The sequence below is a fragment of the Anolis sagrei genome, chromosome 1 (genome assembly GCF_037176765.1).
Source record: "Anolis sagrei isolate rAnoSag1 chromosome 1, rAnoSag1.mat, whole genome shotgun sequence".
Lineage (NCBI taxonomy): Eukaryota > Metazoa > Chordata > Lepidosauria > Squamata > Dactyloidae > Anolis > Anolis sagrei.
In genome coordinates, this window is record NC_090021.1 from 338126128 (window position 1) to 338141703 (window position 15576).

At 43.6% G+C, this 15576-nt stretch overlaps 1 protein-coding gene across 1 annotated transcript in view; it reads left to right on the top strand.

The window, feature by feature from the left end:
• Positions 1-15576, top strand: part of LOC132761792 (maestro heat-like repeat-containing protein family member 2B) — an 88862-nt gene that overhangs the window by 59426 nt on the left and 13860 nt on the right. Inside the window, 9 exon segments of the mRNA XM_067463106.1 lie at positions 1262-1385; positions 3792-3901; positions 5264-5416; positions 8472-8626; positions 10093-10255; positions 11416-11606; positions 12767-12904; positions 13248-13359; positions 15379-15525. Of these exon segments, the coding sequence (XP_067319207.1) occupies positions 1262-1385; positions 3792-3901; positions 5264-5416; positions 8472-8626; positions 10093-10255; positions 11416-11606; positions 12767-12904; positions 13248-13359; positions 15379-15525 (1293 nt within the window).

Consider the following 15576-nt stretch of genomic DNA (forward strand, 5'->3'; position numbering starts at 1 on the left):
TAGACCTCAGCAGACAACATAGGTCACAGAGAAATGGTAAAAATGGAGTTGTTTAGAGTGACTCACTAAATACGTCAACATACATAGAATCATAGAATCAAAGGGTTGGAAGAGAACTCATGGGCCATCCAATCCATCCCCTTTCTGCCAAGAAGCAGGAATATTGCATTCAAATCACCCCTGACAGATGGCCACCCAGCCTCTGTTTATTTATTTATTTATTTGTCGTGTCAGAACAACCAGTCTAACAGAACAAAGCAAACAAACAGAAAAATACACAACTTGTGAGTTTGGTAGCTGGTTAAATGTCCTTTGACCAGTATCTGGCCACTTGGAGTGCTTCCGGTGTTGCTGCAAGAAGGTCCTCCATTGTGCATGTGGCAGGGCTCAGGTTGCATTGCAGCAGGTGGTCAGTGGTTTGCTCTTCTCCGCACTCGCATGTCGAGGATTCTACTTTGTAGCCCCATTTCTGAAGGTTGGCTCTGCATCTCGTGGTGCCAGAGCGCAGTCTGTTCAATGCCTTCCAAGTCGCCCAGTCTTCTGTGTGCCCAGGAGGGAGTCTCTCATTTGGTATCAGCCATTGGTTGAGGTGCTGGGTTTGAGCCTGCCACTTTTGGACTCTCGCTTGCTGGGGTGTTCCAGCGAGTGTCTCTGTAGATCTTAGAAAACTATTTCTAGATTTAAGTCGTTGGCGTGCTGGCTGATACCCAAACAGGGGATGAGCTGGAGATGTCTCTACCTTGGTCCTTTCACTATTGGCTGCTACTTCCCGGCGGATGTCAGGTGGTGCAATACCGGCTAAGCAGTGTAATTTCTCCAGTGGTGTAGGGCGCAGACACCCTGTGATAATGCGGCATGTCTCATTAAGAGCCACATCTACTGTTTTAGTGTGGTGAGATGTGTTCCACACTGGGCATGCATACTCAGCAGCAGAGTAGCATAGCGCAAGGGCAGATGTCTTCACTGTGTCTGGTTGTGATCCCCAGGTTGTGGTACTGTATGGAGCCATAACATCGGGTTGTGGCTCTAGACATATAACATTGCATTAATAGACCTCAACAGATAACATAGATCTTAGAGAAATAGTAAAAATGGAGTTGTTTGGAGTGACTCAACAAACACGTCAACATACAGCTGAATCTTTAATTCTTGTTTTACGCCAACAGCACCCCCACTCATTTAAACTGTAAGAGAAGGGATACTTTGTCGTAAGAGATGAGACACCCTTTGCTATTGTAACCTTTTCCCTTTCCTTTAATAGGAGGGAGAAAACTTCCCACAGTTTGGGTCCCTGGTTGCCTTCCTTGCCCCATACACCTGCGACAATTCAATCCAGTGCCGCCAATGGGCTGCCCAATGCATCACCTGTCTGATGTACATACAAGGTGAGGAAAGTATCAACAGAGACAGCATGAATATCACCAACCTCTGCCTACCTGCCCCAAGTCCAAGACCAGGCAACCTGGAGGCAAAGACACTGTGGCTGAATTGTTTCTTCTCTCTGAAGTCGACATAAGAGAAAGATTCTAGGGCAGCTGGGCAGTTGTGTTTGGATTTATATTTAACTATCTGTCCCCTGCCACGTGTTGCTGTGGCCCACATGGGGGTTCTGTGTGGGAGGTTTGGCCCAATTCTATCGGTAGGGTTCAGAATGCTCTGTTATTGTAGGTGAACTATAAATCCCAGCAACTACAACTCCCAAATGTCAAGATTCTATTTTCCCTAAACTCCACCAGTGTTCACATTTGGGCATATGGAGTATTTGTGTAGAGTTTGGTCCAGATCCATCATTGTTTGAGTGCACAGTGATCTCTGGATGCAGGTGAACTACAACTCCAAAACCAAAGGACACTGCCCTCCAAACCCTTCTAGTGTTTTCTGTTGGTCGTGGGAGAACTGTGTGCCAAGTTTAGTTCAATTCCATCATTGGTGGAGTTCAGAATGCTCTTTGATTGTGGGTGAACTATAAATCTCAGCAACTACAACTCCCAAATGACAAAATTCATTTTTTGAGTGAAGGACACACATTGGGTTGTTAGGTGTCTTGTGTCCAAATTTGGTGTCAATTCGTCCAGTGGTTTTTGAGTTCTGTTAGTCCCACAAATGAACATTACATTTTTATTTATATAGATTCCCTCTAAAGGTGTATCTAAACCAGGCATGGACCAACTTGGGCTCTCCAGGTGTTTTGGACCGGCTGTTAGGAATTGTGGGAATTGAAATCCAAAACACCTGGCCTTATAGGTGTATTGTGTCCAAATTTGGTGTCAATTCGTTTGAGTTAAGTTAATCCCACAAACGAACATTACATTTTTATTTATATAGATTAGCCATACGTTGCTGTGGCCCAGTTTGCGTATATGTGTTTTGTGTGTGTATATATATGTGTGTTTATGTCTGTGTATATATTTGTGTGTATGTGTATATATGTGTGTTTGTGTGTATATCTATAAGTGTGAGTGTATATTTATGTGTGCATACATGTGTATATATTTGTGTATTTGTGTTTATATGTGTATATGTATATTGTGTATATGTGTATTGTTTATATGTGTGTGCTTGTGTATATGCATATATGTGTATATATATATGTGTGTATGTATGTGTATATGTATATGTGTGTAGGTGTATATGTATGTGTGTGTATACTGTATGTGTATATTTGTGTGTGCTTGCGTATATATGTGTGTCTTTCTGTATGTATGTGTGCATGTGTATATGCATATTTCTGTGTGTAGATGTGTATATCTATATTGAGTACATGTGTGTGCTTGTGTGTATACATGCATATACGTGTGTATATATGTGTGTATGTATGTGTATATGTATATGTGTGTAGGTGTATATGTATGTGTGTATACTGTATGTATATATTTGTGTGTGCTTGCGTATATATATGTGTGTTTCTGTATGTATGTGTGCATGTGTACATGCATATTTCTGTGTGTATACGTGTATATCTATATTGAGTATATGTGTGTGCTTGTGTGTATATATTCATATACGTGTGCATACATGTGTGTATGTATGTGTATATGTGTGTGTGTGTATACTGTGTGTGTATATTTGTGTGTGCTTGCATATATATGTGTGTGTTTCTGTATGTACGTGTGTATGTGTATATGCATATTTCTGTGTTTATATGTGTATATGTATATCGTGTATATGTGTGTGCTTGTGTATATGCATATATGTGTGTATATATGTGTGTAGGTGTATATGTAGGTGTGTATATGTGTATATTTGTGTGTGCTTGTGTGTGTGTGTCTGTATGTATGTGCATGTGTATTTGTATATGAATGTATGTATATATGTATATATGGTTTATTTGGGGGGAGGGGTTAAAGTCTGTTCTGATGGATTTTTGTGTGTGTTTTGATGAGTGGTCAGTCACTGGCCTGATAGATGTCTTGTGTCCAAAATTGGTGTCAATTCGTCCAGTGGTTTTTGAGTTATGCTAATCCCACAAACTAACATTACATTTTATTTATATAGATAATACATTTCTGCTGAAATTGTACAAAAAATCATTTTAATGTGACACTGAATTATTTGTGTTATATGGGGACCTTATGTTTATGTTGAACCATATTTTGTGTTTTGAACTGGTGCTAATTTTGTGCATAGTTTAATTACGCTTCTAATTTGAGCTTGGTACACCAGACCATAGAACCACTTGAGAAAAAATATTTCCCTAGATGCAAATAAGCAAAGCCACAAATATAGGTCCCACAGTTTTTTTTATCTGTTCTTCTCCTCTGCTTCTCGTCCTTCCCCCCCCCCCCCCCCAGCTAAGTCCAAAGTCACATATGCAGAAGAAAAAGAGATGTTCTCTGCCTGTGCCGAACTACAGGGTGACGTCTCCAGCGATCTCTTCAATGCCTCCACTAGAATGGCCAAGGTGAGTGTCCAACATTTTTGGATGGAGTGGAAGGTGCAGTAGCCTTTATGGTCTACCTATATGTGTAACGCAGAGATGTATGTGGGCATATTCTATCTGCCTATTGAATTCTGCTGACCTCATGATTTCACAGGGTTTTCTTAGGCAAGGTGTGTAAAGAGGTGGCCATTCCAGTTCCATCTTTGAAACTGAGCGTACAGCACCCTTTATCCATTGGAAGCCTTGCTTATGAATTAATTTATCTGCAGAAGTAATTACATATTTTTAAACTCAGTTGAATCCATGGCAGCAGAATTTGTGGATACAGAGGGCTGCTTGCTTGAGCACATAATACGAGGGTTGAATGAAAAGTAATGCCTCCACCTTCGTAACTCCTCAATAGATGGCAGTACTGGTATGTGGCAGGTACTAGCTTGTTCAGTAGACTCTCCTCTACAGTTCCATTTTGGTAAGAACCCTTAGCATTGAATAGTTGTGTTGTTAAAATGCGAAGTATGGAATCCTGCACAGACGGTTGGTCAATGCGAATTAAGCAACGTGCAGTCATAGAATTCTTGACAGCAGAAAGTGTCACACTTTAAGAACACAACCATTCAATGCTAAGCTGTTTATGGAGATTGTGTTGATGTGAGTACTGTGCATCGTTGAGTGAGTAAATTTAAAGATGTTGAGGTGGGTACATCTGACTTATGTGACAAATCAAGAGTTGGACGTCCTGTGACAACAACCACCGAGTTTCACAAGCAAAAGGTCGACAGATTGATTCAGGACAATTGTTGTATCACTCAGAGAGAAATTTCAAGCATAAGCGGTATTTCACAAGAATGTGTGGGTCACATTATTGCATTGCTTGGCTATTGGAAGATCTGTGCACACTGGGAACCCAAGGATGAGAGAACTGTGAGATACTAGTTACGGAAACAGAGTGTCGACTTCTTCCGTGACAGCTTCAGAAAACTTGTTGATCGTTGGCAGAAATGTATCCAATTGTCAGGTGATTATGTGGAAAAGTGAATAGTGGTAGTTAAAGAGCACATTCTAAGGATTATTTCTGCGTTTGATTTATTAAAATATTCCCATCCAATCCCAAGTAACGAAGGTGGAGGCATTACTTTTCATTCAACCCTCATAGTAGAGTTTGGATGTGTTTTTTTTGTTTGGACTACAACTCCCAGAATGCTGGCTGGATATTCTATGAGGTGTCATAAAAATAATTCTTCCCGACTATGTGTATTTTTATACCTACCTACCCTACCTACATAAAGAGGCAATTATGTTCTCTACTATTTAATTACAGGAAAGAAAATGCACGGTGCCACTTATCTATAGGTATACAGCCCTTAATTCCTGATGTGTTTGCAGGTTGTCAGTGCCTACTTCCCATCTGATCAAGCTCTGGACTTCATAGAGGCCATCCTGGAAGACCTTGTATCCGGAAACCAAATGTGTGCCATGGCTGCCGGCCACTGGTTACTGACCATCCTCCAGGACTGTGGCGATGGGATGGAAGCCCAGGTGACCATTGGCTACAGTTATGGAGTTTTCAAGCTGTCTGTCTATAAGATGCGCTTAGGACTAGGGATGGAAAGAATATTGGATTATAAAAGGTGGTTTCTTGAGTGCTGATATTGTGCCAAAGGAAGACCTTAATGTGCACTAATGCTCTGTGCTTTGTGTCAAACTGAGTCCAGGATATTCTGTGTAGTCATCTGCATGAAGAAAACATTTTCTTCAATACCAGTTTGGAACTGATTTAAGTGCTTAGTGTAGCTGGGGCCTCAGATATATCATGGATATGCCCATAGAATCATAGAATCAAAGAGTTGGAAGAGACCTCATGGGCCATTCAGTCCAACCCCCTGCCAAGAAGCAGGAATATTGCATTCAAATCACCCCTGACAGATGGCCATCCAGCCTCTGTTTAAAAGCTTCCAAAGAAGGAGCCTCCACCACACTCCGGGGCAGAGAGTTCCACTGCTGAACGGTTCTCACAGTCAGGAAGTTCTTCCTCATGTTCAGATGGAATCTCCTCTCTTGTAGTTTGAAGCCATTGTTCCACGTCCTTCCTGACTGGGACAGAGAGTTCCATTGCTGAACGGCTCTCACAGTCAGGAAGTTCTGCCCAAAGCCCTTCTGCTATCCATATGGTCAGCCAGGTGGTCAGTATATAGGCACCAATGCCTTCTCCTTCTGAGAGCTGTCACTGCCACCTTGCCAGTCAAGAGGATCTCCCTGGCAGAGCCTTGTTGGTACCACTACTTCTAGTAAGCTTACTATAGGATGCCCAGCCATGTAATAACCAGAAAGTCTCTGACTGGGAGTGGTTTCTGATACAGTGGTGGGTCTTTTTGACATGTGGACACACTGGATTGTCCTGGATCTGTTGTTGTTGTTGTTCATTCGTTCAGTCGTTTCTGACTCTTTGTGACCTCATGGACCAGCCCACGCCAGAGCTCCCTGTCGGCCGTCACCACCCCCAGCTCCTTCAAGGTCAGTCCAGTTACTTCAAGGATGCCATCCATCCATCTTGCCCTTGGTCGGCCCCTCTTCCTTTTACCTTCCACTTTCCTCAGCATCATTCCCTTCTCTAGGCTTTGCTGTCTCCTCATGATATGGCCAAAGTACTTCAGCTTTGTCTCTAGTCTCCTTCCCTCCAATGAGCAGTCGGGCTTTATTTCCTGGAGGACGGACTGGTTGGATCTTTTCGCAGTCCAAGGCACTCTCAGAACTGTCCTCCAACACCACAGTTTGAAAGCATCTATCTTCCTTCGCTCAGCCTTCCCTGGATCTGTACTGTATGTGTATTTGCTATTTACTATGAATCAAAGAATCATAGAATCCTAGAGTTGGAAGAAACCTGGTGAGCAGGGCCATAGCCAGAAAAAAATTCGGGGGGGGGGGGGGGTGAAACCTGCCTCCTAGCTCATGCCAAATCCAAGAGCACAGCAGGGGGCAGCGCAGCATTCAATAGCCTGCAGCTCCGCCCCTTTCAACCACCTCCACCAAGTCTGGCCTCCTTAATGAGAGCATTCAACACTCCTCAACTTGGTTGCTTCTCTACATCGGCTATTGCTGCAAGTAATGACAGCGTGAATAAATTGTCAATATTTGCTTGAGATAGTGCTTGCAATTCTGGAGGGAGTCTTAATGTTTTGTGTTTCATAGACTTAGCACGGGGATTTGGTTAACCAGTTAAAATTCATGAGTAAACCAGGTTTTTTTTAACCTGAAAAATTTGGGGGGGGGGTTAAACCCCTTAACCCCCCCTCCCCCACAGCTATAAGCCTGCTGGTGGGCCATCCAGTCCAACTCCATTCTGCCAAGAGGCAGGAAAATTGCATTCAAAGCACTCAACAAATGGCCATCCAGCCTCTGTTTAAAAGCCTCCAAAGAAGGAGCCTCCACCACACTCCGGGGCAGAGAGTTCCACTACTGAACGGCTCTCACAGTCACAAAGTTCTTCCTCATGTTCAGATGGAATCTCCTCTCTTGTAGTTTGAAGCCATTGTTCCATTGCGTCCTAGTCTCCAGGGAAGCAGAAAACAAGCTTGCTCCCTCCTCCCTGTGGCTTCCTCTCACATATTTATACATGGCTATCTTGTCTCCTCTCAGCCTTCTCTTCTTCAGGCTAAACATGCCCAGCTCTATAAACCGCTCCTCATTGGGCTTGTTCTCTAGGCCCTTGATCATTTGAGTCGCCCTCCTCTGGACACGTTCCAACTTGTCAATATCTCTCTTCAATTGTGGTGCCCAGAATTGGACACAGTATTCCAGGTGTGGACACCATAGTACAATACTCTCTATTGGTTTACAACATTAAGGATCATACAGGGGGTATCCAGTCCCAACCTCCTGCCATGCAGGAAAAGCATAATCCAAGCACCCTCGACAGATGGCCATTCAGCCTCTGCTTGAAAACCTCCTGAGAAGGAGACACCATCACACATCCAAGCCAGCATATTCCACTGTCAAACAGCTTTCACTTTAATTGTCTGCCATGTTGAACAAATTTAAACACAAACACTTGGAGGACAAGCCCTATGAGGAGCAGCTTAAAGAGCTGGGCATGTTTAGCCTGAAGAAGAGAAGTCTGAGAGGAGACGTGATAGCCAGGTTTAAATATGTGAAAGGAACTCATAGGGAGGAGGGAGCAAGCTTGTTTTCTGCTGCCCTGGAGACTACCACACAGAACAATAGCTTCAAACTACAAGAAAGGAGATTCCATCTGAACATTAGGAAGAACTTCCTGACTCTGAGAGAGAGCTGTTCAGCAGTGGAACTCTCTGCCCCGGAGTGTGGTAGAGGCTCCTCCTTTGGAGGCTTTTAAGCAGAGGTTGGATGGCCATCTGTCGGGAGTTCTTTGAATGCAATATTCCTGCTTCTTGGCAGAATGGGGTTGGACTAGATGGCCCATCAGGTCTCTTCCAACTCTAGGATTCTATAGTTCTATGAACTCAGACTTAAAATGACAAAATGTCCTTCTTCAAAGTGAGGAGGAGATTGCTCTGCTGTTAGGAGGCTTTTGCAAAGTTCTGCCGATAGCGATATATACCTATGTTTTCCCTCCCAGATATCAGCGATCCTCGATGTCTTCTACAGCCGCCTGCCAACCATCAAGCAGGATGATTTGCGAGGTGTGCTTGTGGATGCCGTGTCCATTGTCGCTCACTTTCATCTGGACACTGTGTTCAACAGCCTCCTGTGCCGCCGACTTCCGATGGACAGGTGCATCCTAGAGATAAGATACTGCTTTAATTGTTTGGGCAGCACACTTCCTTAGGACTTTTTCTCTTTTTTCCCCTTCCCATCCAATCTGCAAGTCTTCCAGTGTGACTCCAGGGTTGGCTTCCTCCAGTCATGCAGGAGGATATAGAGAAAATACCTTTTTTGGGATCCCAGGATCCTTCAGTCCAACGTTATGCTCAATCTCTTGCAGAAAGTATCTATAGTCCAGACTTTGAATGAGCTATCCAAAACAATAAATTAAATTTGGGCAGAGAGGCTCAAAGCCTTGTCAAACTATAGGCCCCTTAATTCTATAGAACCATACTAGAAAACCTAGAGCAGTGTTTCTCAACCTGGGGGTCGGGACCCCTGAGTGGGTCGCAAAGGGGTGTCAGAGGGGTCGCCAAAGACCATCAGAAAACACAGCATTTTCTGATGGTCATGGGGATTCCATGTGGGAAGTTTGAGCCAATTCTATCGTTAGTGGAGTTCAGAACGTTCTTTGATTATAATGAACTATAAATCCCAGCAACTACAACTCCCAAAAGTCAAGGTCTGTTTTCCCCAGGCTCCACCAGTGTTCACATTTGAGCATATTGAGTATTTGTGCCAAGTTTGGTCCAGATCCACCATTGCATGAGTCCACAGTGCTCTCTAGATATGGGTGAAATACAATTCCCGAACTCAAGGTCAATACCCACCAAACATTTCCAGTGTTTTTCATTGGCCATGGGAGTGTTGTGTGGCAAATTAGGTTCAAATCCATCGCTGGTGGAGTTCAGAATGCTCTTTGATTATAGGTGAACTATAAATCCCATCAACTATAACTCCCAAATTACAAAATCAATCCTCCCCCAACCCTATTAGCATTTACATGTGGGTGCATTGGGTATTTGTGCCCAGTTTGGTCCAGTAAATGAAAATACATCTTGCATATCTTGATATTTACATTATGATTTATAACAGTAGTAAAATGTCTGTTATGAAGTAGCAACAAAAACAATGTTATGGTTGGGGGTCACCACAACATGAGGGACAGTATTAAGGGGTCACGGCATTAGGAAGGTTGAAAACCACTGACCTAGAGATTCCTAGTGGTGTGTTTTCTCAGGTCAGAAAAAATAGCAATTTTGTTATTTGTAGTTTTTCCTTTTCATGGGGAGGGCATTCCATGTCCCTAACCCCAGTGAATATGGAGGGCTGGAGGTTCCAACTTATTTGCAGCTTGGTGTTTTTTAAATCTGGGCAATGCTGTCTGTAGTGTCTTCTGTGACTCAAGAGGTAAATCTGCTACTAGTTTTTGCGATCTTTCAATGAGCTATCCAGGGTGCTGAACCTCATTTGGTGAGTTCAGCACCTTGGATAGCTCCCTTCAAGTCTCAGCTCTAAGCTGCATTGGATCCAGCATCATGCTGACTTATAACCCATCAGATGATGCTTGTAATGCCTGTCTTCTTGAATTCTAGTGAGACTGGAGAACTCTGGAGATCCCTAGGCCAAGATCCTGTCCTGGCCTTGTTGATCCTGCATAAGCTAGCAGTCTGCATAACACAGACTTCAAACTTCCAAGCTGCTTCACACTCAGGCAGTGAGGAGAGTGAAGAATTTGCGGAGGAAGAACCTCTCAAAGTAAGCTTTGTCCTTGGAGGTGTTACTTTTTTGGAACTATGGCTCCCAGAATACCTCATTGGTATCACTGCTATACCTATCAAAGCCCTCTCATGAAGGTCTTAAAACTCAGGCAGGCTTGGATAGGTAAATATGGTGTGAACCTATAGATCTTCATTAGGAAACAGTCTGGTAGCCAATACAATTGTTTCAGCAAAAGAACTATGATCTGACTACAGATCCTATACCGGGATTATGGCACAGCTGGCTGAGTGTCAGCTGCATTAAGATCACTCTGACCAAAAGGTCATGAGTTCGAAGCCAGCCCGGGCTGGAGTGGGTGTCCGGCCATTGTGTAGCCTGTTGTTAACCTTTGCAACCCGAAAGACAGTTGCATCTGTCAAGTAGGAAAATAAGGTACCATCTTGTGTGGGAGGCTAAATTAACTAATTTATGAAGCCATAAAGAAAACTCCGGGAATGCGGAAGAACTTCATCGGTGTCGCTGATGGACGATGAAAGCAGCAGCTCCCCTGGCGGCCAGAAAAAAAGTTAAATAGCCTCTGTGTATTGTCTGTATTTGTTGTCTGTCAAACTGGCATTGAATGTTTGCCATATATGTGTATTCTGTAATCTGCCCTGAGTCTCCTGCGGGGTGAGAAGGGCGGAATATAAAAACTGTAAATAAATAAATAAATAAATAAATTGGAACTTTTATCTCCTTGTTAAGCTATGTTCCAAGCAGCCAAAAATTGGTTTTGCTTTAACCTTGAATCCCTTATCTTTATTTCTCAGAGCCTGGCAGAACGCCGGAGCCACTGATCTGCTTTTCTGTTTTATTTATTTATTTATTATTCAAACTTCTATGCCGCCACTCCCCTGAGGCTCGGAGCGGCTTACAAGAACAGACTAAAATCTAACACAATTTAAAAACAATTTAAAACAATTTAAAACACCAATATCAAAGATCAAAGGCCTGTTGAAACAGATATGTCTTACATGCCCTGCTAATAACATCCCGTCTATGTATTTGCTCATTAATTTCTGCAGCTGGGCCAGGTGCCCTGGGATAAAGGCCTGTCTGGATCCAGCCATGGTTTTCTTGAATCTCACGGGAAGGGGGGGGGGGGGTCTGAAAAAAATGCTCTCAACATTGATCTTTATGTTCTTTTTCCCATTGAGGCCACATGTGCCATCTACGAAGTCCTCTCTGTTCTGGAAGATGAAGACGTCCTCCAAGAACTCTTCCCAGACCTGCTTTATGCTCTCTTGTGGCAAGTCAGCAAAACCCTGGGGCAGAGGATGCCTTTCTGCGAGGGCCGCCGGAGGCTCTTCCGAAGGGAACAGCAGGTCTCAGAGGGCAACCCTTGCCGGTAAGGCACCCTCCTTTCCGTGCCCATTTCTCCAGCCTCACATTGCCAAGCCAAAGTCATATTCAAAGTGGAGCTAGCTTGTTTTCCACTGCTCCAGAGATAGGACCAGGGGCAGCTCAACCCATTACGCAAAGTAAGCATTTGCAGTATAGTTGATTTTGCTCAGGGGCGCTCTTGAGGCGCTCTTGGGGGAAAATAGACCTTGACATATGTGAGTTGTGGGATGTATAGTTCACCTACAATCAAAGAGAATTCTGAACCAATGATGGAATTGAACCAAATATGGCACACAGAACTCTCACGATGAACAGAAAATATATATCAGTGATTGGTTGGGGGGAGGGGGCACCAAAATACTGTTTGCTTACTGTTGAAAATTACCTAGGGCCGCCTCTGGATAGGACACAGAGTGATCGATTCAAAGAAGTTTCAGGAATCATCGTTTTAGGAAGACATTCCTTCTCTGGAGGTTTTTTTAAATAGATAACTAGATTTAGTTCAGGTCAATCCCACTTTAACTGCTATGGAATCATGGGAGCTAGAGTTTAGTAAAGTCTTTAGCCTTCTCTGCCCAAGTGTGCTGGTCCCTCACCAAACAACAACTCCCACAATTCCATATCATTGAGCATTCGAAGTTAAAGTGATGTCAAATTTCATGTGAGTCAAGCTTGTTTTCTGCTGCTCTTGAGTAGGATATGGGGTGATTGAAACATTTAGGTGAACTTCTTTATAGTAAGAGTTATGCAACTGATTTTGAGTCCAGTGGAGTCTTCTCCTCTGGTGGTTTTCTAGTAGAGGCTGGATGGCCATCTTTTGGGAGTGCTTGGATTGTGTCTTCCTGCATGATAGAAGGGGGTTGGACTGGACGAAGTTTCTTCCAGCTGTGATTTCTATGTGCCTTGGTGTTTTGCACTAAAACATTTCTCAGGGTTCTTGTGGGTTTTTTCGGGCTATATGGCCATGTTCTAGAGGCATTTTCTCCAGACGTTTCGCCTGCATCTATGGAGTCACCATAAGTTGAAAGACGACTTGAAGACACGCACTCATGCTTGTTAAACAACTGGCTGACTTTTATTTTCTATCACCTGTAGCCTTCCCTCTTGCTTGTCATTTCTCTTGTGCGTCTTCTGAAATCCTTTCTGTGCTCTTTCCTGGTTCAGACTTTCCGTGGCGAGCCTGAAGGCTCTGATTTTGAAGGTTACCTGTGATCCATCGCTTGCAGAAATTGGCGAGGTGAATGTCTGGGCCTTACTCAGAGATCCAGAAACCCATCAGGAAGGGGTTTGTGCACTGACCAGGTAAACAACATTGCAATGGCTGCTATGACCCGGAGTGTGGTGGAGGCTCCTTCTTTGGAAGCTTTTAAACAGGGGCTGGATGGCCATCTGTCAGGGGTGATTTGAATGCAATATTCCTGCTTCTTGGCAGAGGGTTGGACTGGATGGCCCATGAGGTCTCTTCCAACTCAAGGATTCAATGACTCTATGATTCTATGATGATATGGAATGGCCAAAATCAAGGTTTTAGTGTACCATTTCTTTGGGGGCATCCATATTTCATGTTTCTACAGGCCATACTTCACCACAATCATATAGATGTTGATGTTGTCTATGGTCACCCTACTGTTCTTTTCTCTTCCAGTCGACTGTTTCAGAATGGATTGCTGACCCCCAAAGTCATCCAAAATGTCCTCCCTTGGATGAATTCCGGATCTGAAAAGCTTAGGCTGACAGGAATTGCCTTCTTTACAGAGGTAAGAAGACAAGAGCATGATGAGAAAGAAGTGTTCTCCAAAAGTGAAGGAGAACAATGCCCTTTATGCTTGCATACATACCTGTGTTCAAGTCTCTGAGCTTGGAATTTTGGGGTGTTTTTATCTCAAACTTCTATGTGCCTTGGTGTTTTGCACTAAAACATTTCTCAGGGTTCTTGTGGGTTTTTTTGGGCTATATGGCCATGTTCTAGAGGAGAGCTTTTATTTCCTATCTGTCGAGCAGTCCTTGTGTAAAATCCAGTTGTGGCTGGGAATTGTGCCAGTATGTTACACATGCATGTTGTTCATTCGTTCAGTCGTCTCCGACTCTTCATGACCTCATGGACCAGCCCACGCCAGAGCTCCCTGTCTGCCGTCACCACCCCCAGCTCCCTCAAGGTCATTCCAGTCACTTCAAGGATGCCATCCATCCATCTTGCCCTTGGTCGGCCTCTCTTCAATTTGCCTTCCACTTTCCCCAGCATAATTGTCTTCTCTAGGCTTAAAACTCTAAACTCTAAAAAAAAAAAAACCCATCTTCCTTTGTGCAGATGAACACCACAATAGCAACTGTTGTTGTCATGCCAATCATTTCTATGAAAGACTTTCAGAAACCCGAAAGCACTTTAAGCTTACCACAGCTGCTGGGACTTAACGCCTCCCAATCTGTGCATTGCCCCTCTTCAGAAATGTTCCCACTTTTATTTATTTTTTCCAGAAGAATTGCACAATTCCAAGTGTTCAAATTCTTGAGCGATTGGGTCTTTGCAGTTCATGACTTCAGCATTTCCCAAATTCACAAACACCCTCCCTACATACACTTCAAATATTAATAACAAATAAAGATATGCCTTACAAGCTCAAACTTTTTCCTGTGTATTCTCGAAGGCTTTCATGGCCGGAATCACTGGGTTGTTGTAGGCTTTTTTCGGGCTATATGGCCATGTTCTAGAGGCATTTTCTTCTGACATTTCACCTGCATCTATGGCAAGCATCCTCAGAGGTAGTGAGGTCTGTTGGAACTAGGAAAAAGGGTTTATATATCTGTGGAATGACCAGGGTGGGACAAAGGACTCTTGTCTGCTGGAGCTAGGTGTGAATGTTTCAACTGACCACCTTGATTAGCATTTGATTGCCTCGCAGTGCCTGGAGCAATCTTTTGTTGAGAGGTGATGAGATGTCCTTGTTTGTTTCCTCTCTGCTGTTTTTCCTGTTTCATGAGTTCTGCAGCAGGTAGGTGTATATTTGATTGGCAAAGCTTGTTTAGGGTTGCACAAATATGTATCAGCTAAAACTTTGGCAAAATGAACAAAGGAGCTTGAAAAAGGTTGTTGTAGGTTTTTTCGGGCTACATGGCCATATTCTAGAGGCATTCTCTTCTGATGTTTCGCCTGCATCTATGGCAAGCGTCCTCAGAGGTTGTGAGGTCTGTTGGAACTAAGAAAATGTGGAATGACCAGGGTGGGACAAAGAACCCTTGTCTGCTGGAGCTAAGTGTGAATGTTTCAACTGACCACCTTGATTAGCATTTGATGGCCTGGCAGTTGTTTGGTGTGGCTTGTTGGTGCCTGGGGCAATCTTTTGTTGAGAGGTGATTAGATGCCCCTGTTTGTTTCCTCTCTGTTGTTGTGCTGTGGTAATTTTAGAGTTTTTTAATACTGGTAGCCAGATTTGGTTCATCTTCATGGTTTCCTCCTTTCTGTTGAAATTGTCCATATGCTTGTGGATTCCAATGGCTTCTCTGTGTAGTCTGACAACCGAGAGTGGTCCACCATTTCTCAAATAAAATGCTGTGTCCAGGTTGGTTCATCAGGTGCTCTGCTATGGCCGACTTCTCTGGTTGAAGAAGTCTGCAGTGCCTTTCATGTTCCTTGATTCATGCATTAATAGAAAGAAAATAAAGTTGGAGCTCCTGGTACAGACGTACCAGCACACATGACATAAAGTAACATCATATCCCCTGTCCTGGCTGTTAGATCATGTCTCTAATGTGCAACATGATCACTTTCCTTCCTGCAGGTGATTCAGGACCCCATTCTAAGAGAGAAGGAGCAACTGAGATCTACCCTTCCCACCCTGCTACAGAGAGCAGGGGACCAGCATCCAGGCATCCGACGAATGGCCCTCAAAGGCCTTGGCAACATTGTCCTTGTGGCACCTGATAAGGTAAATCTTGCTATTTTAAGTAAACTGCAACATTTGCAACTGATCTTGGGT